Raw genomic sequence first — 22547 nt, 5'->3', positions numbered from 1 at the left:
TGGCTAGAAGAAAAGCGGATATGAACCAAGGGCAAAAGTTAAACCAGCATAAAACCAAAAGGAAACATTGAAGAGGGCAATTCGTCTTGTGGCGAGAGGGCCTGCAGGCAAATTTAATCAATGACTAAAAGAATAAAAATCAATGACGGTCTAAATAAACCTCCATTCTGTAGGTTTGAATCGTAATGGTGTGCTTTGGCTTCTTAACCATGGTTAGCTTGATCCAGTGGTGGAATCGAGCCAGGCCGCTTGGCAACCCATGATAGCAATAAACCATGATGGAGAATTTCTGACGCTGAAGCCAGTGCCAGGAAAAGTTTGGTTCCCACAACCGCTCAGGAGACCAACATCTATTTATCTTCATCTCCGTGGTATTTATTGAAATGATAAAGAAAAGAAAATTGCCCTTTTTTTCAGGGTTAGTGGTTTTGACAAAAAAACCAGGTGGCAGTTTGGGCAGAAAATTCAGAATTTCCCTCTGGAATTAGACATGAGGGGTGGATTCTGAGAATTTAAAAAAATAAATAAACAGAATTTACAGCCTCAGAAAAAAACATCCAGGGGAGAATATTCATCCCTGCCTAGAATTTTATACAAGCCATTGAATTAGATAGATAGATAGATAGATAGATAGATAGATAGATAGATAGATAGATAGATAGATAGATAGATAGATAGATAGATAGATAGATAGATAGATAGATAGATGGATAGATAGATGGATAGATGGATGGATGGATGGATGGATGGATGGATGGATGGATGGATGGATGGATGGATGATAGATGATATATAGAGATAGATAGATGATAGATAAATGATAGATAGATAGACAGACAGACAGACAGACAGATAATTTTGTGTTGTAATTCAAGGAATTTCCCTGCCTCCACCGAACTAAGCAGCTGAAAGAAAGTCTGAATAGTTTCGCCACTTCAGCAGAAATCCTTAAAAATTAAAATATACGAACAGATCTGGTGAAGATTCTCAGAAGTGGAGCCAGCGCCTTCCAAGGACCCACTTTGTGACCTTGCTTGCCACGGTTATTAAGTGAATCACTGCAGTTGTTAAGTTAGCAGCACGTCAGAAGGTTGCACAAGGGGACACGGCAACTGTCATAAGTACAAGTCAGTTTCCAAGCCTCTGAAGTTTGTCCACGTGACCGCGGGGATGCTGCGACGGTCGTCAATGTGAAAAAAAATCTTCAGTCACTTTTTGTCAGTGCCGTTGTGACTTAGGACGGTCACTAAATGAACCGTTGTAAGTCAAGGTTTTGTGTCAGGGTCCTTGTTTGTTTCATTTTGGTTTTTCTTCTCCAGGAGAGTCTCGATAAAAGACGTTTGGGAAGGAAGAAGCAGCGTGAACGTGCCCAATTTTGGGGAGACACATGGATAAGGAGGCAAGTCCAGTCTCTTCTTAAAAACTTCCAGTGGCCACTCCAAGTTGGGTGAATTCTGGGGAGTTTCCCAGAATCCTCCAGTCAGCTGAGAGGGGAACTCTGGGAGTTGAAGTCCTCTCATCTTAGGTTGAGCAAGTTGGTTGGTGACAGCCTCAAATCGGCTCCTTTTTGGCCAGAAATTACCCTCTGTCTCTGTACTTTTCCCGTCTCCTGGAATCCGAGGGTTTGAAGGAAGCCTAAAGGTCATCTAGTCCAACCCCCGAAGCCGAGGCAGGACTCCTCATCTCCTCTGCTTCCCTTTTAGATCTTTCTGGTGACTTTGTTGATCTTCTCTGCTGGATCGCAAGTCCTGGGTGGCATGAAGGGTAAGGAAGCCAGGAAGATATTCCAAGAAGTGGAAGGAACGGCTTTCAAGAGGAAAAAAAGCCTGAGATCGGTCGGACCAGAAAATCAGAGCAACCCCGGTAAGTCATGTGATTTTTTTTTTCTTATTTTAAAAAAAAAAACCAGGGTTGGACTAGATGATCTCTTAGTTCTGTTTGAACAAGAGTGCATGAAAATGAATGTCGGATAAGGGTGGGAGACTCTGAGTTCCAGTCCTTCCTTTATCTATGAAAGCCGGCTGGGTGACTTTGGGCCAGTTCCTCTCTTGTTATGGAGAAAATAGGAAAAGAAAGGTACGTCAGATAGCTTCACTACCTGGAGTTATTTGTAAGAATGCAAGAATGAAAGAAAGAGGAAAGAAGGGATGGAAGGGAGAAAGGAAGGAAGGAAGGAAGGAAGGAAGGAAGGAAGGAAGGAAGGAAGGAAGGAAGGAAGGTGGACAGGGCAAATTTCAGGCTTTTTAATGTACCCATTACTCATACTGCAACTGTTCCAGAAAAAAAACATCTTTCGTGCTCACTCCTTGTTACCTTTCATCCTTGCAGGGCCCTCCTTGAGGCCGCCTGCCACCTGTCCGAAAGGCACGCACCGCCGCATGGACAAGTGTTCAAAGTGCAAACGTTGCACAGGTGAGAACAGAGATAGGAGCTGGGGGGGTGGGGAAGATGACTGGCAGGAGGGAGAGAACAGCCGGTTTGACACTTGGACTTTTGCACCCATCCGAGGCGCAAAACAATGTTGCACTGGCCTGCGTGTGTGAACCCCTGCCAAACCTAATCCGATGCAAGGCAGAGGGGGATTCTGGGAACCTCGTTCCAAAGCCCCTCTCCCTTCCCCCCCAAAACAATGCCGCCCACTCCCCGCGGTTATTAGGAGAGGTCATGGGAAACGCTTTGTCTTGCAGACGACTATACAATTGTGGTGCAGGAATGCCGAGGCAACCAGGACACGGTGTGTGGTTGCGCGGCGGGCTATTTCAACGACGAGGGCGTTCGCCACATCTTAAACTGCAGGAAATGCACAAACTGCACCTCTCTGCACAAGAAGACGGCGCAGGCCTGTAAGTCAATCCGGACGGCGTTAATTTTTTTAAAAAATTCTAATGCGCTGCTTCGGGTGTAAGTCGAGGACAACCTGTAAAATCAGGCGTTTTGATGATGTTGGCTACGCTCTCCTGGGAAACTCAGTTCTGGAACTTTCTTCTCCTGTTGCTCTCTCTCTTTTTTCCCCCCTGAGCCTCTCTGGACAAGAGCAGTCTACCTGAGCACAGAACGGTGATTGGCGGGAGCCTGGAAAGCTCAGCGATTATTCCTGGGGTGGAGGGCGGCTTGGAAAAAGATTAGAAATCAGGCCGAATGTTTTCCTAAGCAGAACCTTTTCTCTTTAAGGCCGCCAAGACGAGGACGCCGAGTGCAAATTCTGCCTTTCTGGCTTCTGCGAGGATAAAAAGACCTGCGTGCGTTGTGCAATGGAAGCCACTGCCTCGGCCAATTTGGGGTGCGGTAGAGCGGGGGAGGAAGTGGGGTGCCCCAAGCTCAGAATAATGTAGTTATTTATTGATGAATGATCTGTTCGTTTTTTAATAGTTATTTATTTTATTTAGAGAAATAGCAGTGTTTGCCTCCACGATGGCTCCTGGTAGGATCAGCTCGACTCCCAGGTAAACGGACAGACCCCACAATCTCCCCCAATCCGCCCTCAGCCCCCTCCCCTTTATCCTGTTGAAAAGCTACAGGGCATTCTCTAAATGTACAATTTCTCTCCTAGCAGGATCGCCAAAGACGAGCAGTGCAACGTGGCATGTAAAATCGGTACGGTGATTATTTTGCTTTCCTATTTATGGCATGCCGAATTGCCAAGGGACGGTTGATGGAATTGGAGATGGGAAGCGAGCTGAGATTCCGGCCTTGGGGGTGGCTAAACAGATAGGGCTGGGATGGGACACCACTGGGAGATCCCAGAGAAGAAGCCGAAAAACACCCCCAACTGTTCATTTAGATTTTTACTGTATTTTGGTTTAGGTTTTTATTTTAGTTCAGATTTTTATTTCATTTCATTTTAGATTTTTATTTCATCGAATTTCAGACTTTATTTTAGACATTTGTTTTATTTTATATATTTTATTTCAGCTTAGATTTTTATTTCATCGAATTTCAGGCTTTATTTTAGACATTTATTTTATTTCAGATTTTTACTTGATTTTATTTTACTTTGGATTTTTATTTTAGACTTTTGTTCTATTTTAGATACTTATTTTCATTTTAGATACTATTCTAGGTTAGATTTTGTTTTATTTCACTTTAGTTTTTTATTTTAGTTTGGATCTTTGGATTTTTAGTCTCTATTTTATTTTAGATGTTATTTTAGATTTTAATTGCACTGCATTTTGCTTTTATTTTAATTTTATAGAGGAAGTGAGGCTTGCTCTAAGGGCTTGTAAGACAAAATCCATGAAGTTTGCATAATCAAACTGATATTTAATTTTTCTCCCTTTACGCAGGGAAGCCAATTCATTATATAGCTCCTGGAAAATCTGACAAAGGGGTTTTGATTTTTGCTTGATTTTCCTTTTTTTTTTTTTTTTTGGTCTCAGCTGTAGGTGCCTGTGGGTGCATTTTCCTTCTGGCGGGGGCCCTGATTCTCTATTTTAAGAAGAGAAAAATGACTTCTTCTCAGGAAAAGCCAGTCCCTGCTCCGAATATCTACATTAGCAGCCCCCATTTTGGTAAAAAAAATTATTGTCATGTTGCTGTTTATTTGGTACATGTAGGAGATGCTAGACTGGGGTACCCAGTTCCGTAAGCCGGGGGCATTGATTCCTCGCTGTTTTCCAGGCTCTCCGGTCACCTCCCTTCCCGAGACGGTCATGCTGGTGGACAAAGCCCCTCCACCATCCCGCTCGCTGCAACAAGGCCGGAAGCTGTACACCGTGATCAACGCCGTGCCCGTCCGCCGGTGGAAGGAGTTTGTGAGGGGGCTGGGCCTGCAGGACGGTGAAATCGAGCTGGTGGAACTGGAGCACTCTCAGTTCCGCGAGCAGCAGTACGAGATGTTAAAACGCTGGTGTCAGCAGCGGGGGGCCTCGTTGGAGGCCATTTTGGACACCCTGGAGGCCATGCAGTTGGGCGGCTGCGCCCAGGAACTGAGGGAGAAGCTGCAGAGGGAGCATTTGTGGGGCAACCCGTAAGGCTGATGGTGACAGGGACTGTCCTCGTACGGGCAGGTAACGTCTCGGTTGAGTCGGTGTACGAGCGGCAGAATGGGAAGACTCGCACGGCCACAACCATCTCGGTGTAGCCAATGCACTACGGTCTTCGTGCCACGGCCAACGCGCCAATTTGGCACAGCACTCACTGCGGGACAATTCTACGCAGGATAACTCAACACAATAAATGTTACCCGCCACTGTTTCTTCAACATTATAGGCAAAATGGAAATTACATCAAAGAAACAGTGGCGGATAACATTTATCGCGTTGAGTTCTCCTGCGTAGAATTTCTCCTACGGTGAGTTGGCCGTAGTGAGGTGTCCTAGACCCACAAGCGTAGCGTTACGTTGTTGCTGACATATGTTCCAGCCTGGAAATGCTCAAGTCTGAACTCCAATGGACGGTACCCAGTTGCGTGAACCCTCCACCTTGTTCACAGCCCGTTCATCTTGTACACAACCGTCAACCTCGTTCATAACTTGCTAGTTCGTCTTCTGTGCAAAAGATACCCCATGGATCTCCTTGTGGAGGCAAAGCACGAGCACGCAGCGGGCGACTCGTTACGTATATTGGCAGAGCCATCAAAATCATTTTGCCTAACACCAGACAACTCAGTACCTTTTTGACAAAGCCAATAATCCTGTTTTGTCTAACAATAGGACCAGCATTGCTTTTTGGACAGATCGGTCCGATATAACGCTACCCAACTCGAGGTATTACTTGAATTTTATTACGGTGTTTCTGTTTGGAACGCCAGAATGCAAGTAGCCCTCAATTTAAAAACATTCTAATGTGAATCTGTAGTCACTGATCTCCCCGCCACAACCCCAGTGCCTCACATTCAAAAAGCGAACGCGCCTACCTCACAGGGCTGTCGTGACGAGGTTATGAGACTTGCTCGCTCTGGAGGGTTCAGGCACTGCAAAGGGTATAGTAGACATTGTATGTCACTTTTAAATAAAGTTTTAATCCGTCCTTCGGGGGGAACAAGGCAACGATATCCTGGAAAGCAGTTTTTCTTACTGTGACACTAGCGTGCTTCGGTAAGAGCCCCCCACTTCCCTTGCCTAGTTGGGGGGGCACAAATCTTTGTTTTCCCTATTAGCAAAGTTCTTTCCTTTAGGGTCGCCCTGTTTTTTGGGGTGCAATCTTGCCGTGCTCAATCAGTAGTTTGCAAAGCATTTCTTCACTGGCAGTTAAAAGAAAGAAACAGCAGACATTTCATATTACACTGAGAAGCACAAAGCTAAAAGCACAAGCCTGATGATGATGAATGTGATTTCATCGAAACGTCGCTATGATACCTCTAATCTTACACGGGAGAAAACCCGAATGACCAAAGACTCATATATATATAAATATATATATATTAACTCCATGAATTTTGGAGTTCCTCTTCCTGCAGTTAATAATAAAAAAGGACCTTTTAAATATTTGCTGGCCCCACCTGTTAATTGTTTGATGGGCAAGTTCCCAGGATCTGCCTGGATTTTCACAATGAAGAGTTTGCAGGAAGAATGAAAAATTAAGGCAGGCTGTTGAATTCAGCCAAGCCCCTGCTTTGCATGCAAGCAAATCCTGGCTCAAAGGCTGATGTTTCCAGGAAAACCGCTTTGCATACAGGCAGTCCTCGACTTACGACCACAATTGACCCCAAAATTTATGTTGCTAAGTGAGACGGTTCTTAAGTGAATTTTGCCCCATGATCTTCCTTGCCACACTTGTTAAACCAATCACTGCAGTTGTTTAGTCACACGGTTGTCAAGTTAAACTGGGTTCCCCATTGACTTTGCTGGTCAGATGGTCGCAAAAGGGGGTCACGTGACACCCCCCCCCCACCGGGACGCTGCAACCATTATAGGTACATGCCAGTTGCCAAGCCCCTGAATTTTGATCACGTGATCACGAGGATGTTGCAACGGGGATAAGTGGGAAAATTGGTCATGTCACTTTTTTCAGTGCAGTTGTCATTCGAACGGTCACTAAATGGACGGTTGTAAGTCAAGGACAACCTATAATGATCTCTCCAGAATTGGCCAATCGGTATTCAGCAGTGCCAGCTATCGAAAATTCAGGCCCTTTGCAAATTTATTTCTTTTTTTTTCCAGAATTTGCTCCAAGATGGGGAGCAGACCAGATGTTGGTTTAAAATTAAATCCCACCCTTTGCAGTTGGGCGGGGAAAGTCACCTGTATCGGATGGCCTTTGAATGATCCGGAGAGAGAGATCCCGAAAGGATCTGACTTTGGGTTGACGGAAATTTAACCAAACGAGGGATCTCAAGGGAGAGATCCTGGATGGATCTGAGTTTTGGTTGAAGGAAGATAAATTTAGCAAAAATGAATGATTGAGAGAAGGAGATCCTGGAAGGATCTGAATTTGGGTTGGATGAACGGAAATTTAACCAAACGAGTGGTCTAAAGGGAGGGATCCTGGAAGGATCTGGGTTTGGGCTGAACGAATGGATGTTTAGCAAAACCTGTGATCGAGAGGGACATATCCCAACAGGATCTGGGTTTGGGCTGAACGAACGGACTTTTAACAAAATGAGCAAACGAGAGGGACAGATCCCGGAAGGATCTGGCTTTGGGCTGAACGAATGGACCTTAGCAAAACGAGTGATCGAGAAGAACAGATCCCAAAAGGACTTGGGGTGGAACAAATGGACATTTAACAAAATGAGTAATGGAGACGGAGAGATCCTGGGCAGATCTGGATAGCGAGCGCAAAAGATCTGGAGACTGCAAACCAGGAGCCACGAATCTCTGCTTCTCCCGCAGCCCCCGGGCTCTGGGTTCAAAACAGGTGTCCTCAAAAGCGGGTAGAACCGTTAATATTTTGCCACATCTCCTTTCTTGAGGATCAGCTGCCTTTGCCACGGCGTCAGTTTGTTCTCGTCAAAGCCGAGAGTCTTTAGTTTTTCCACTTGTTCCTTCTCCTTCTTCTCCTCCATCCGCCGCAGTTTTTCTTCCTCCCGTCTGTCGGAAAAGAAACGAGAGGCTGGAAAGGCTGGCAACACGCCCAGCGGGCCCCCAACCCCTTGGTTTTATTTTTATTTATAGTTACATATTTATAGGCAGACAGTCCTTGACTTACAACAGCTTGTTTAGTGACCATTCAAAGATACAACAGCATTGAAAAAAAGGGACTTAGGATTGTTTTTCGCCCTTATGACCGTCGCAGCAGTCCCGCAGTCACGTGATCAGAATTCAGACGCTGGGCAACTGGCTCATGTTTACGACGGTCCCGGGGTCCCGTGATCCCCTTTTGTGACCATCTGACCAAGTCAATGGGCAAGCCGGTTTCACTTAACAACCGTGTTACCAAAAGCTGTAGTGATTCATTTAACAACGGTGCCAAGAAAGGCGGTAAAATGGGGACAAAGTTCACTTCGCAAATGTCTCAGCAGAATTTTTGTGTTGTGGTTGTAATTCAAGGACTATCTCTTTCTATATAAATATATCTATAAATATAATACGTAATTAAATTTTTATGGCACTCATCTCCCCTGCAAGGTGACTCTGGCCTCGTATATCTTCTTCCCCTCCTTGGTTATCTGTGACGGTCAGCCACCTTCTCCAAATCAGAGATGTTCTGCAGCCCTTGATCACCCCTTCAGGTGGATCCATGTCCTACCCAGCCCACCGCTGTGCCTGATGGGTCCAGGGACTCAGACAACGTGTGCAGAGAAAGCCGGGGTACAAATGAAAATAATTGAACTGCGCCGCAAGACTCACCGTTTTTGCAACCTGCAAAAGAAAGAAAGAAAGAAAGAAAGAAAGAGAGAGAGAAAGAGAGAAAGAAAGAAAGAAAGCACAACAGACAAGTTAGCCTCAAGAAGTACAAGTGTGTTGCACAGTTTCACACCCTGCAGGACACACTGATAGGTTCAATGCTATCGCAAAATGTGGGATCCACAATCACAGATCTCTCGTTACTCTATCATCAGTTTAGGAAGTAACACCAAACACTGATGATGTTAGTTGGGTCATGAAATGTCTGCAAGAAATCCACCAAGCTCAGAGAGCACCAAGGACCCCACAGTCCTCCTCCTCCTCCTCCTCCTCCTCCTCCTCCTCCTCCTCCTCCTCCCATTCTCTTTCTCCTCCACTCTATAAACCTCTATAAACCCCTTCCAGCCCTGATGATGTAACCTAGCTGGGTCATGAAATGTCTGCCAGAAAATAACCAAGCTGAGAGAGCACCAGAGAGCCCCCAGTTCCACCCCAAGCAATAAATCTTCCCTTCTGTTGATCCTTACCTTTCCTCTTCCGTCTTTTTCCGGAACATATCCCTTCTCCAAGCTGGCATGCCAGCCAGGCGGGCCTCTTCTTCCCTTTCCTGTAAGACACGTCGCAGAAAGGAAGAAGAATCAACACCTGCCAAGTAGGAAGGCGCTGAGGAAAGAGAGAGGGGGGAGAGCTAGAAAGTAAGGCAGGTGTGATCTTGCCGGAAATGTACCTGTACTGGGTTTAGCTGGCAAAGAAGCACGTGGGTTTACGGATGGAAATGGCCTTGGGAGACAGGAGGAAGAGACACAGACTAGACAATAATCAGATAAGAGGCAGCCGAGCAGCCCACAGAAGGAAAAGGGGGCTGGGAAGCATCTTAGATGGGACCGTCCCTAGGAGACACGTACTTGCAGACCGAGGTCAGCCTTGTGAGGTAGTCCAGATAAGAAGCAAACCCAGGACTTACAAGCTCTACTTTACTGTAAGGTTACTTTAGCGGAAGCATATTTTCCGCACACAGCTCGCTTTTTCCCTGAACTACTTCCATTGTTCAGCACCAACAAGGTCTGTTTATTGAAGCATGAGGAACTGGGCTCTAGAACTGGCGGCCCTTTCCTCTTCCCTCCTCATCCGTTTTTCCTTTTGTGCTACGCTTTCCTGATTGTAAACCTGCAATTTACTTTAGATCAAGGGAGAGGAAATGTCAAAAGGAAATATTGAACGCCATTACAGTAGGACGGGAAATTCTCAATATTTGTGGTAGCAATGCTGTGTAAAATCGTGCTGAATTAGCAAATGCCAAACTATTGCACCTAGAGAAATTCAAGAGCTAATTTCCTGCAAGTCTCTAGTCAAACATTTTCATCAATACATCAAAACATATAACCATGTTTTTTTGTGTGTTTCTGTTAAAAGAGGCCACACAAAAGATCCTCCTAGCTGGATAAATATCCAGACTTCTTAAAATCGCCAACGTTGTAAAACACTGTTTTAAAGTAAGTTGGACTTCTTTCAATTAAACAAACAAACAAACTTCAAATGTTGGGTAGCTTTAAAACTTTGTTGGGCAACGATCCAATTCAATGGTAAATTAAATTAAAATTCCCACTGGACATAAAGCTAACAATTTCACCGAGATTCAAGCTTAGACACATGCCATAAGGTATGTTTTTTTTTAATTCATTCACTTTCTATCCTTAAATAAAAAGATCTTTAAAATGTTGAGAAACGGTGCCATTAAAATTCGTTGGTATTGTTTGAGCCTTTTTTGAAAGTCACTGTCATTTAGTTATTCGGATTCTTTTTTATATACAGTGTCTGGCTCTTCAGTTGTTGAATGGAGGCTAGGATAAAGTTTTTTAAAGTCTAAACAAACCCAGAGAGTAGAAAGGAGAACATCCTGATGCATTTTAGTTCCTTTGTCTCTCTCTCTCTCTCTCTCTCTCTCTCTGCAATGACAAAAGATGCCCAATTCTTTACACACAACAGATTTTATTTCTTCAGACAAACCTCAGGGGGGGAAAAAAACAAGCAACTTTCCATCAAAATGAAGCGAGCTCCCCAATCTAATTGAGGTTGTTGCCCCTACTTTTAGCAGTAAGTGATGAGAACAAGAATAAAATAATGAGCACACAAAAAAGGAACCATCACATCTCTGCCAGAATAGATCACACCAACTAGTCACACTCAAGGGCAAAAAGTTGTTCATTTGTCTTTTTGCATTCAAATTGTCCCAAAGTAAATTGTTTTAGGATCCTATCACCCTTCTCTGGGGGGTAGGGGGGAGAACTGATGAATTAATTATGGGAAGTATAATCAGTATTTCTGAAATTAATTATATTTGCAGACCATCAACTCAAAGTCCACTCCATTTGATGCAAAATCGCTTGGCGGACACTACGGTGACAACTGAATGACGTTGCATGTAGCACTTTGTCATGCAAACAACACGGATGAGGCACTGATGTCATTTGGTGTCACAAGGTTTTACTTTCCTACCCTGTGGACGTTTGTCTATATACACTCTTAAGGAGAATAAATTAATTACAATGTCTTGAATCTGCACAACAGGCTAAGCTATGATGGGCCCTCCTTTGTTGGGGACTGAGTGTGTTGCACATCTGGCATAAATGGATTTTTTTAAATAAATAAATAAAAATAAGGCAGATATGGAGCCGGGTCAGCTCCTAAACCCCCTCCCCATCTGGCTGTGCCTTTATCTGCATCAAACTTTCTTGATTCCCCAAATCGTACACCCTATAAATGACTATGTGTCCTTGTACAGTACAACTTCTATTTGTTTTTTTCTTCTTCTCAAAAGTTGGGTAGCAAAGTGGATTAGTTTTTTTTCCCCACTTGCACGAGTTCCGCCTGGATGTGTAGCTGTCGTGGACACTTTGTAAGCAAGGAGCACATCCCAAAGGTGAATAGTGTGTTCAGACAGGGCTGTAACTCTATATATGCCTCGGAACTGTAGCAGTGTCCCTCGTTGACCTCAGAATCAGGGGCAGCAGCTCTTGACGGAACTCAAGTGTGATCCATTCATTTGATCCACCAAGAGTCCCAACTAGGAGCACCTCACCATCTTATCCATGTTATTTGAGAGTGTAATCAACGTCACCTTCTGGATTGGTGAAAGACCGGTTCTAGATTGAAAGATCCGTGTTTGAGAAGCTATCTTCTGCAAAGATCTTCTCCAACCACCCAGGAAGCTGGACCCTCAGATGTCAAACATCTCAGCCTCCTTCTCTTTCCAAAACGAGAAGCTGCGGTCTATATAGCGGCAAATGTCATCGTTGCTAAATTCTCCGAGTTCTGAAATGAGCTGGATTGAGTTCTTCCGACTCTTTAGAGCTGGGACAACAGCTAGCTCGTCTTCAACGGATATGGGCTCTTGGGTGCTACTGGTCAAAGACTGATTGGATTCCTGGTGGGAGAGAATAGGGGGAGAATGTAGGGTTTCGGCCGGGGCATCTACACTGGGTGTGGTCCCGAGGTCCACCACCAGATTGTCTCTGAAGAACCTCTGCTTGAGGTCCTCAAAGCCATCCAGCCAATCCCGCTTTCCGGTCTCCACTTCCTCCATCACCACTTGGTGAAAGTGGCGGATGAGGTCCCAGCTGTGGCTGCCCAGATGGTCAAACATCTCGTAGCAGAGCAGGTGGCGAAACTTGCGCTCCTCGCGGCTCATGTCCATCTCCAGCAGCTGGAAGTAACCCAGCATGAAGAGGTCCAAGGTGAGGCTATCGTAGTCCACCGGTGAGCCATCGACGTGCGGCAAAAAATGTTCGGGCCAGTAGAAAATGTCAATATGGCTCAGGCGGCGTATTTGTCTGGTGGGAACCTGGCTGATGATGCTTCTCCAGTGGGTGAGCAGTTTGCCCACCACTTGACGCTGCTTCATGAAGTACAAGAGCTGGTGGTCCTCGCTGGGTTTTGGCCCTGTGACCGTCAACACAGGCCTGTTGTACGCTTGGTGGTCTTCCTCCAAGTTGGGACCTGAGATTTCCACCCTCCTCCTTGGCTGAACCTGCCTGCCTGAATCGGTGAAGGTCCACCTCTTCCAGTGCTCCAGGAAAAGGTAGACAATCCGCTCCTTTCGCAGGTCGATGTAGTCTTGGATGCAACTCAGCTCCGTCTGCACCGGGAGGCTCCTCGTCGTGTGGTCTGGGCTGAACATGGTTTCTGCGAAAGAGTCTCCTCTGGAGAACGGGCTGGGTCCCTTCTCGTAGAGAAGAGGTGCATGCGACAGCTGAATGGGGGGTTCCAGACCGCCGACAGAGGCCTCCTCGTCTTCTAGGAGACTGAACGGCTGAAGGTCCATGATGTAGTCTTCTTCCAAAATGGGCTCGCGGCCAAGAGTGAACTGGGTTGTTCCCACCGGCAGGGAACGCTTCCTTCTGTACACCCGGTTGGTCGCTTCGCTGATCAGCTGCGCCTGCAGGTGGACCTCATAGTTGGCCTTCAGATTCTTCACCGACACCCCCCACTGCATGATCTCCTTCTCCACCTCCTCCCTGGTGCAGCTGAAGGACTGAGAACGGGCTATGTGGCTTGGGCCATCTTTGAACGCGGGTGCTGCTGAAGGGAGCACCTGGGCCTCCTCGCTCTTCTGCGCCAATGCTTCGGAGGTTACCATTTCCGCCAGACTGGTGGCTTTGCCACCCAGCGTGGCTAGTAGGATGGACATGCTCTTCAAGAGAATGGAGATCTTGTTGCACCAACCAGGGAGATCCTCCGCCCGGCCGTGCATGCACTTGGGGTTGACGGTGAAGTGTTCCTTTGCCAAGGCGGCCGAGACGGGCAACAGCTGCTGCAGTTCCTGTTCCAGCTGTTCCAGTTCGGTCTCGACTTTTTGCACCTTGTGCACGACTTGAAGGTTCTGGATCTGCTTCTCGATACAAAGGATGTCATCTTCGGTCATCAGTTCCCCGAAAGGTCCCAAAATGGCGTTGTGGGCATGGGAGTACCGCCAGCCTTCCTGGGGGTAGCAATTCCCAGACCGTAGCTATGCAAGACAAAAAGAAAACACAACCCAGAGGGCAAGGAGGTCCCTCAGGACGGGCCACTACATCGTCATCCGCGTTCTGCACACCCTTCACCTTATATGTCACTTCGTGGTGTAATGAGAACGGAGTGGTTGGCTAAAAACTCCGTGTAGTAAGACAAGCCCGCCAGGAGAAGGTGGGTGGAAAGCGGGAAGGCCGTATCGGGAGAGAAAGACCGATACTTTTCTGCCCATGCGAGAGGCATGCAAGAGAATTGTGCAAGGACACCACGGCATTAATGGCCCAATGGCAGGTGCCAGGAGAAGCATTCACACGTTACACCATGAAGCGGTCATGTAAGGCATTTAATTCCTGCAGTATCCGGCAGCAAAGGTGTCAAAAGGAGCTTTTTATTGTTTTAGATGCACAGGTCGAATCGGTAATCTGGTGGGAAAGTTTCTTGAATCGTCGGGGTTCCGCAGCGGACATTTTCGCCAAAACAAGCGTTGTGCAGAGAGCTGGTCCCGCACTTGGCCCATATTGCAGGTTAAATGAGCTTCAGAGTTGGTCACACACCAGGTCAATTCACACAGCCATGCAGAGGGCACGCTGGAACACCACATGCGCCGCAAGCAAGCTAGAGACGAGTTAGAAGGAAGGACCCCGCTTCCTCTAAATACTGGCTTGAAAGTCTGCAAAAGATCTTTTGACTATGAATCCCCATTTGCAGTCCCACAGACCTTGCAACATCACAGATTACCAAGGACCCCACAGTCCTCCTCCTCCCCCTTCATTCTGGACACTCCACTCCTTCTACCTCTGATGATGTTACCTAGTTGGGTCACAAAATGTCTGCAAGAAAACCACCAAGTTCTGAGAGCACCAAGGTCTCCACAGTCATCGTCCTCCTCCTTGCCCCCTCCTCCTCCTCCAACCCCACTCCCTTCTAGCACTGATGATGTTATCTAGTTGGGTCATGAAACGTCTGCATCAAAACCACCAAGCTCAGAAAACACCAAGGACCCCACAGTCCTTCTCCTTCTCCCTCTCCTTCTCTCCATACCCCAACTTCCTTCTAGCACTGATGACATTACCTAGTTAGGTCACAAAACATCTGCAAGAAAACAACCAAGCTCAGAGAGCACCAAGGACTCCACAGAAGCAAATTTTGTAGAAAGCGACAACTGTGCACTAGAGGATCTTGACCCCATGTGCTCCTGCTGGACAATCTGCTTGCCTTTTAAGATGAGATCAAGGTTTACGTTTTTTTGGGGGTCCAGACCGAGGTTCCCCTCACACCACACAGAATGAATCAGACGGGAGCTCACGGCACACCACCACGCCATGCTGACTGACCGCCCCGTGTCCGGGCATTTACCTTGCGTCTCTGCTCTTCTTCTTCCTGAACCTTCATCTGCAGCTTGCGCAACATCACCTGCCGTTTCCACTCCGGGATGGGTCTCCCCTGCTCGTCGAGCGTGGGGATCAGACCCTCCAGGTCCGTGTGGCCGGTTGGGGTCCCGAAGAGTGTCATGGAACCATTGATCTCCGGCTTAGGCGAGGCGGAAGCTCTGGATCCGGAGCCTTCCTCGGGAGTAGACGGTGGTGTTGGCGTCCCCGCGGGGGATGAGGAAGTCGTAGGGAAGTCCACCTATTGAAAAAAAAAAGAGAGAGATGAGGGTGGGAGATGTCTCCAAAAGACAGAGCTTTAGTCTTTATCTTTACAAGTCCTTGACTTACAACGACTTGCTTAGTGACTGAAATTAGGATGGACCCACCGAGGGGGAACTTATGGATTCGAAATTCTGATGGTTGCCCCCTTCCTCAACTGCAGTCATAAGTCTCTTTTTTTAGCACTGGTGTAACTTTGAATGGTCACTAAACAATCTGTCGTAAGGCGAGGACTACTCAAGGAAGAAAAATAAAAACAGACCGGATGGAGAGGGACCCGTTTCCCGGGCCTGACTTACGCTGCCTCCAGCTTGGCCACAGCCAGAGAAGATGGTGGTGAGCCCCTTGCTTTGAGGGGTGGGCTTCAGACTCTTCCCAGCCTTGATTTCGGCCAGCAGCTCCAAATTATCGCCCGTTGGGGACATCATGTTAAAAGATTTGGTGCCTGTGGGTGGAAGAAACAGTCACTCTCTTCAAGACCGTTGTAACATCAAACGGTTACTAAACAAACGGTTATAATTTGAGGACTGTCTCTATGTCCCCTTTTACAACATTTTCAGAATCTGCTTTTTCAGCAGCCCCAAAGACGTGTTTTCCTAAAACAATAACCAGGAATTTCAAAGAAAAGGAAGGTCTGAGCTGTCCGGCTGTGGAACAAGGCAAATTTTAAACCTGGGATCTGCATGTATGCAAATCAGAAACCTTGGCCTGCATGGGGGCTGATTCAGGATGGGCAGAGAACGTGGAAAAATCAGCCACAGGGAATGCAAACTTCAAAGGCGATTTCCATTCTGCAAAATAGCACTTTCCCTACACACCAGGAGACGGCGAGTTCTAGTTCTGCCTTAGATATGAAAGCCAGCTGAGTGATTTTGAAAGAAAGAAGAAAGAAAGAAAGATGAAAGAAGGAAGGAAGGAAGGAAGGAAGGAAGGAAGGAAGGAAGGAAGAAAGAAAGAAAGAAAGAAAGAAAGAAAGAAAGAAAGAAAGAAAGAAAGAAAGAAAGAAAGAAAGAAAGAGAAAGAAAGGTGGAAGGAAGGAATGAAGGAAGGAAGAAAGAAAGAAAGAAAGAGAAAGAAAGAGAAAGAAAGAGAGAGATAAAGAAAGGTGGAAGGAAGGAAGGAAGGAAGGAAGGAAGGAAGGAAGGAAGGAAGAAAGAAAGAAAGAAAGAAAGAAAGAAAGAAAGAAAGAAAGAAAGAAAGAAAGAAAGAAAGAAAGAAAGAAAGAAAGAATTTTTCATGTGACATTTTGACCAGGGACCTCAAATACATGGTAATTTTTCTGGTTTGGCCAACAGGCTGGGGTTTTTTTGAAAATGAAACTTATAATTTCCTTCATCATCAATCTCTCTGATTTTTGCATATCAAGACAGCTTGGGCAAAAAAAAAAAAAGAGAGAGAAATAGAAAAAAAAAACCCAGAAAGATGACTCAACCAGTCTAAAAAAAAACCACAGACATTTTCTCATCTCTCCGTTCCTGGAAACCAGCCGAAAAAAACAAAACGACAGAGAAAGCAAACCTATGGCCGGCCCAAATATTAACCTCCAGCACACAAAATCGAGCCTCGTTCTTAGGAGCAGTCTACCTGACTTGCAGAAAGAGGCTGGGCGCTGGGCAGAATTTGACCCAGAGGTGCTGCCGCCATGGTCGTAAGGACTGTATAAGTCACTTTCCCCCCACCCCAATAGCTGTGAGTCGAAAGACGACCTGTATTTTTCATGGCTGAATTTGCACCCAGGACCGCCTCTAAGACAGCGCAACGGGAAGGCAAATATTTGAGTGAGGGTCCGAAGGGAAAAAGACTTACTTCCAGTGGAAGAGGAGGACCTTCGCTGGCCGGTTGAGGGAGGGGTGTGCTCCGCAGGCAGGGGAGGAGGGGGAGGTGGGGAGCAGCCCCCCTCGGGCAGGGGGGGAGGCGGGGGAGGGGCCCCTCCGCTTGGGGTCTTCTCCGCCCCGCTTCCGTTTTGCACTTTCTCGCTGGAGAGAAGTGAAGCCTTGGGGGGGGGTAAGGGGGCAATGAATAGAAAAGATCAAAAAAAGACCCCCCCACCCCACCCCAAGTCCCATCTCAGCCCTGGGCAAAAGCCCCGCCCTTCCCCAAAGCTGGGATTTCAAGCCATCTAATTTTATTTTATTTTTAAATTATATCCCGCTATCAGCCTTGCAAGGTAGTCCTGAGTCGAAGCAGGCTCGGAAGTACTAATTCTAACTTTATGGTGAGAGAATTTGGCAAGTCTGAAAGTCCCTCTCTCTCCCCCTCCCCTCTTTACACCCCGGGAAACTAGGGAGGGTCCCTGCTGAGATGCTTCCCACCCCCCTTTTCCCTCCTGGGGGCTCATGCTTCTTATCTGATTGTTGTCTAGTCTGTGTCTCTTCTTCCTTTTCTCCCAAAGTCGTCCTCACAGGCCATTACAATATTTCTGCCCCCTCCTCTTTACACCCCGGGAAACTAGAGAGGGTCCCTCCTGAGATGCTTCCCACGCCCCCTTTTTCCTCCTGGGGGCTCCTCTGCCTCTTTATCTGACCGTGGTCTAGTCTGTGTCTCTTCCTCCTGTCTCCCAAGGTCCTTCCCGCCCACCCTTAGCCCCATCTTTCCACGCAGCGCTCAAAGTGGGTCCCCGGAAACGGATTCCCGCATTCTCACCTCCTCGCTGTGGGCCATCCTGGACGTTCTCCTGCTCTGCTCCGTGCCTCCTCCGCTCTCCAGACGCTTGTAGTAATCCCCCGTGCTCGGCCGCTTGCTGAATCTTCTGGATCGCCTGCTGGAGTCGGTCCGTTGCAGCTGCTGCTGTTGCTGCTGCTGGCAGGTGAGCTGGAAAGATCAGGGTGTTAAATTGGATCCCGGATGCCGGGAGGGGACCCAACCATGGCCGGTTGCCAAGATATGCATGAAACGACATTGTCTTTTGGACCCATTTTACTGACTGCCATGTAACGAATTATGACCTACCTGGAGGGAACTTAGGACGTGGATTCGAAATTCTGATGGTTGCCCCCTTCCTCAACTGTGGTCATGTGACTGCAATTTGGGCATTTGACCTTTCTTTCTTTCTTTCTTTCTTTCTTTCTTTCTTTCTTTCTTTCTTTCTTTCTTTCTTTCTTCTTTCTTTCTTTCTTTCTTTCTTTCTTTCTTTCTTTCTTTCTTTCTCTCCTTCCTTCCTTCCCCCTTCCTCCCTCCCCCCCTCATTCCCATCTCCCTCCTATTTTTCTTCTTAATAATAATAATAATAATAATTCTGCTGTTGCAGGTTTTCCTACCTGGGCAGCTGAGCTACGTGCCCGTCTGGGTTGCTTTTTTCAGCTGCCTTGAAAGCCGCAAGACATCTGACACCTGTCTATTGCACACCTGAGACAGGTGAGCTGGCGTCTCCGGTTACTGGGACCTTCGAGTCCATTAGCAACGCCCTCCATTCCCCCCCCCCATTGTGACATCACCGGGACGGAAGGACTGATGGCAGCCCCTGGGATGCCTCGCGTGCGCATGTCTCTCTGTCTGTCTGCTTGTCTTCATCAAACCGTGGGGAAAATCCCAAAGGATTTTTTTTTGCAGGACGGGAATTTTGGACACACACACACACACACACACACATACCCTCCCCTATTTGCCCATAAAAAATCTGGGTCCGGAGCCTGGCCGAGTCTGGCTTGCACGCCCAAGCAAAGTCCAGCTTCACAACTCCGGCGCCAGCCACGGAGACAGCCTTGCGTGAGAAAATCAAAATGCAAAGTCCGCGGTGGCCTCTTTAAGCCCGGCGTAAAGTATGAAGCTTGGCAAAGTTGCCAACAGGGCTGGCTGGACAGACAGAGACACAAGGCTGATTTCTTTAAAAACAAAAACAAAAACAAAAACAGGAATTTTCCTAGTTTGACAGAACCACAGGGTGGAAGGGACCTCGGAGGTCATCTAGTCCAACCCCCTGCTCAGGCAGGAGACCCAATATTATCCCGATCAAATGACTGCCCCGGTCTCTTCTCTCGAAAACCTCCAGCGATGGAGCAGCCACAACTTCTGAAGTTCTGATGAGTTGATCTGGGAGTTGGAAAGGGACCTCGGAGGTCATCTAGCCCAACCCCCTGCTCAGGCAGGAGATCCTATATATACCATTCCAGACAAATGACTGTCCGGTCTCTTTGCTTTCATGCAACTCGGTTGGACAACCCCCAACGACATACAAATCATTTTGGAGCAATCTTTCTCAAACATGGCCACTTGAAAAAAACAAGGGGGGGGGGAACTTCAAGTCCCAGAATCCCCCTGGAGCATCTAAGCCCCTCCCAGCTTCCTCGTAAATTTCTTACCTGTTGTTTGAGGGTTTCGCTGTCCACGTGCCGAAGGTTATTTTTGGCTTGTACGTAAATCTCGGCGGTGGGAGGCATTTCGGGGGGGTTCGGTGCCGGGTAGCCAGGGGGTGGAGGGAGACTCTTGGGGTGGGAGGGGGGAGAAGGCGCCGGGAAATTTGGAGGTGGGGGTAGAGAGGTTTGGCCCCCCGTCTTTGCGGGACCCGGGGCCAGCTCTGGATTTAGCATGTCCATATAGGTCTGCATATCGGTGAGTGCCGTTTCGGGGACCCCTAAAGCGAAAAAATTAAAAAAGAGAGAGAAAAAAGATTTGATTGATATCCAACTGATAGAGCAGCTTGCAAATGAACTCTACCGGTTGGATGACAGGCTTTTGTTTCGAAGGGTGAAGGGCTGTTCTGGCCAGTCTCAAAAGCCCCGTCTGCTTCTTTTGGGGAAACCCCACCAGGTTTTGTAAAAACTTGCCTTTTGTTTTTTCAAATCTCATTTCTAAAAGGCACTCTGCACATGTTCATGAGAGCTCAGTTTGAGAAGAAGCGCAACTTATTTGCCTGACTTCACAGGATGAGGCCCGTTGCTTTTCGGTTGAATGAATGTTGCTTTAAGAGTCGCTGGGCCATGACTCATAAAACCAGGCCAATTTTTTCCCAATCAGGAACTTATAGCTGCACTACAACACCCCTCATTCCCAGCCTGCACTGGGAGAGCACCAGGGGTCAGGGAACCTTCATGTATACCGAGAATGGACTGTCAGTAATGCAGACTGGTCCTAAAAAGTGGAGTTTGCTCTTCCTGCTTGTAAATTTTGCAAGATACTTTGCAAAAACGATTGGAAAGGGCACCACCCAGTGATTTATGTCACGATGAATCATCAGGGTATGCTCTGCAAGCGACATCGGTTGTGTCAGCAATCAGATCTTGATGGCTGAGCAAATGAAGCCCCCCCCCCCCCCGATGGTTGCTTACGTGGCCCTGTGTAATTCCTCTTCTCTCCTGTGCTGGACTGACTTGAGTGCGAGGAATCGTAGTTGGAGAAGATGCTGCTCGGGGACCCCATGTCGAAGTGGGTCTGGGGGGCCGAGACGGTGGTGTGGGGTGAGGAGAGGCCGGAATCCGGCTGTTTGAGTTCCATGTCGGCTGAGGGGTCTCGGGACAGCACCCGGTGCTCCACGCTCTGCGGGAAACAAAGCGTTAAGGGACCCATCAGGAAGCAGGATGTGGCTTCACTCGAACCCAGAACCCCCCAAGGAAATGATTTTTAACTCCACCTGGGCTTTCCACCCCAAAATTATTGGGATAGGCAGACCTGCCTTCGGTTGGAGAAATCAGGATTTTCCTTCAAAGAATCTTTTCCAATAAATTTTTCCTGCTCAGGCTGGAGACCTAGAGCATTTCAATCAATCAATCAATCAATCAATCAATCAATCAATCAATCAATCAATCAATCAGAATAGAGCTGGAAGGGACCCTGGAGGTCTTCTAGTCCAACGCCCTGTTCAAGCAGCAGATCCTAAACCATTTCAATCAATCAATCCATGAATCAATCAATCAGAATGAGAGTTGGAAGGGACCTTGGAGGTCTTCTAGTCCAACCCTAGACCATTCCAGACAATTGGCTGTCCAGTCTCTTCTTGAAGACCTCCAACTTCTAGAGGGAAGCCAGATTCACTTCCGGGTTTAAAGCACAGAGGGGAGACGGGTGCCTGTGAAATTGCCACCTCAGTCCCCCGGCTGTAGCTTCAGATGGCTCCCCCTTAAAAGTGCACCCCCTTCCCCACCCACCCACCTATCCAGGGACCCCTCTTACGTTGCCCATGATGCTGGGGGTGGGGAGAAAGGGGGGGTTCTCTCCTTCCGTCGCAGCCAAAGCTCAAACCAGCATCCAGCGTAAAATAACAGGCTTCTTTTGCTCTCTGGGGGCTGCGCGACATCACAGCCGCCCTGTCAGGATTTACACCCGGTGCCCTGGGTAACCGGCAGCTGGTGAATTCCCCCTGGCATTGGGGAGCTTTTGAAAAAGCCAACTTTTTTTTTCTCCCCACTCTGAACAAACAGGCTGGAAATAGGTGAAAAATGGGAGGATTCGTATTGCCAGCCGCCCTGGGAATTGGCCAGAGAAAACCAAATTAACCCCGTGCAGAAAATAATCTCAAAAGTGGGTTTTTTTTCCCCTTTCTTTTTCTTTTTCTTTTAAAAGGACAGTATGAGGGAGAAAAGGAAGACGTTTCGTATCTTATCCAAGGAGCTTCATCAGTTCTACAGGTGAGACAGTTTAGGAACGATGTTGTAACTCTGAACAGTCACTAAACAAAGTCATAAGTCAAGGACTGCCTGTGTTTAGGGGTTGCACAGAAATAAGCAACGGGGTGATGGACGTGGCACGTACCACGAGGTCATTGTACATGACCGGTGCATCGGTGGCCTCCGCCCAGCTTCTGTGGAAGACCGGTGGTTTTTTTAAATTGTGGCGATAATTATTTTTCTGGAGTTTAAGGCGAGAGGAGAGGAGGAAAAAGCCGAAACGAAAGCAAGGAAAAATAATAATAACAGCAGAAACGGAAAATAAATGGGAATAAAAAAATAAAATGAAATAACCAAAAGGTGAAAAAATAGAAATGAAATAAAATGGGCATGAGAAAAAGGAGGGAATGGAAAAGAATAGCAAAAAGAGGGCGGGGGGATGGACCAGTAGGGTAATAAGAGGAGAAAGTAAGTAAACGATGGAGACAAGAAAGAAGGTTTAAAAAAAAAAAAAAAAAAAAAAAAAAAAAAAAAAAAAAAAAAAAAAAAAAAAAAAAAAAAAAAAAAAAAAAAAAAAAAAAAAAAAAAAAAAAAAAAAAAAAAAAAAAAAAAAAAAAAAAAAAAAAA

General features: G+C 47.0%; 1 protein-coding gene across 1 annotated transcript in view; it reads right to left on the bottom strand.

Moving 5' to 3' along the window:
- Positions 1 to 7821: 7821 nt before the first annotated feature.
- The window catches only part of ESPN (espin), a 23003-nt gene continuing 8277 nt past the window's right edge, over positions 7822 to 22547 (bottom strand). Inside the window, exons 6-14 of the mRNA XM_015812730.1 lie at positions 20625 to 20853; positions 19680 to 19945; positions 18025 to 18192; positions 17188 to 17374; positions 15681 to 15826; positions 15089 to 15361; positions 9253 to 9332; positions 8729 to 8740; positions 7822 to 7969 (exon numbers count right to left, since the gene is read on the bottom strand). Of these exons, the coding sequence (XP_015668216.1) occupies positions 7822 to 7969; positions 8729 to 8740; positions 9253 to 9332; positions 15089 to 15361; positions 15681 to 15826; positions 17188 to 17374; positions 18025 to 18192; positions 19680 to 19945; positions 20625 to 20853 (1509 nt within the window). The remainder of the gene's footprint in view (positions 7970 to 8728; positions 8741 to 9252; positions 9333 to 15088; positions 15362 to 15680; positions 15827 to 17187; positions 17375 to 18024; positions 18193 to 19679; positions 19946 to 20624; positions 20854 to 22547) is intronic.

The sequence above is a fragment of the Protobothrops mucrosquamatus genome, unplaced genomic scaffold (assembly GCF_001527695.2).
Source record: "Protobothrops mucrosquamatus isolate PMUCROS unplaced genomic scaffold, P.Mucros_1.0 scaffold109, whole genome shotgun sequence".
In the NCBI taxonomy this organism is placed as follows: domain Eukaryota; kingdom Metazoa; phylum Chordata; class Lepidosauria; order Squamata; family Viperidae; genus Protobothrops; species Protobothrops mucrosquamatus.
This window is presented reverse-complemented; position numbering and strand designations above follow the sequence as displayed.